The following is a 1,127-nucleotide window of genomic DNA, read 5'->3' as shown; positions in this document are numbered from 1 at the left end:
TATAGCTAAAAAGTCAATAGACACACTAAAATTGAATTCTAAAAAATTTCAAGCAATCCAAAAGAAAATAGTAAAGGAGGAACAAAGAAAAACAAAACAGAGCGGGGAAGCAAAAGTCAAATAAAATATGAAATCTAAATCTAACCATATAAACAATTATAATAAACTAGAGGCCCAGTGCACGAAATTGATGCATTCAGGGGCGGGGAGTTCCTCAGCCTGGCCTGTGCCCTCTCACAGTCTGGGACCCCTCAGGGGATGTCCCCCTGCCACACACACACACACACACACACACACACACACACACACATATATGTTGATTTCAGAGAGGAAGGGGAAGGGAGAGAGAGGCATCCATGATGAGAGAGCATCATTGGTCAGCTGCCTGCTGCTCCACCCCCCACTGGCATGTGCCCTGACCAGGAATCGAACCCTGACCTCCTGGTTCATAGGTCGACGCTCAATCACTGAGCCACGCCGGCCGGGCTGGACTGGACATTTGTAAAGGTTACTGCATCCGTTACGGTCATCTTGGTTACCAATAGTAGCAGTAACTTCACGTGACCCAGAAGTACTGAAATGCCTGGCGTCAGGCACGGCTTGATCAGGGGCCTGGGAGGTCACCAGGGTGCGGACTCCAGTGCTAGCGTCACCCGAGGACCAGCTCCCGCGTGGCCCGAGGCGGCTGGATCTGTGCTGCCGGCGAGTGCTCTTGTCCGGTGATCCCCGCCCCTGGTCCGCGGCTGGGAGGGCAAACGGGCCGGGTCTAGCTCCAGTGCCCACCCCGGCACCGGGTGGGGGTGGGGGCTGCAGGGGAAGGGAGGGGGGCTCGCTCCCGGCGCTTCCCATCCAGGTATCGAGTGCTGGCGCCACCCTCTGCCCGGGTCGGGGAATGCGCCGCCGCCTGAGGAAATGCAGAGCAGGGATGCCCAGCCGCCTGACTCAGACAGCTCTTCTCCTTGTCCCGCTCAGGGCAGCAGAAACTGATCGACCCGGAGACGTTCAGAGACTTCTACACCTGCTGGAAGGAGACGGAGGCCCAGGCGCAGGAGGTCAGCCTGCCCGCGGCGGTGACGGAGCACCTGGACAAGAACGAGTGCGTGTACAAGCTGTCGGGCTCCGTGAAG

At 57.3% G+C, this 1,127-nt stretch overlaps 1 protein-coding gene across 1 annotated transcript in view; it reads left to right on the top strand.

Moving 5' to 3' along the window:
- The window catches only part of DENND3 (DENN/MADD domain containing 3), a gene marked incomplete at its 3' end in the record, with an annotated part of 73,424 nt that overhangs the window by 47,201 nt on the left and 25,096 nt on the right, over nucleotides 1–1,127 (top strand). The window contains exon 11 of the mRNA XM_015561422.1: nucleotides 973–1,121. Within this exon, the coding sequence (XP_015416908.1) occupies nucleotides 973–1,121 (149 nt within the window). The remainder of the gene's footprint in view (nucleotides 1–972; nucleotides 1,122–1,127) is intronic.

The sequence above is a fragment of the Myotis davidii genome, unplaced genomic scaffold (assembly GCF_000327345.1).
Source record: "Myotis davidii unplaced genomic scaffold, ASM32734v1 scaffold1717, whole genome shotgun sequence".
NCBI classification, from domain to species: Eukaryota; Metazoa; Chordata; class Mammalia; order Chiroptera; family Vespertilionidae; genus Myotis; species Myotis davidii.
This window is presented reverse-complemented; position numbering and strand designations above follow the sequence as displayed.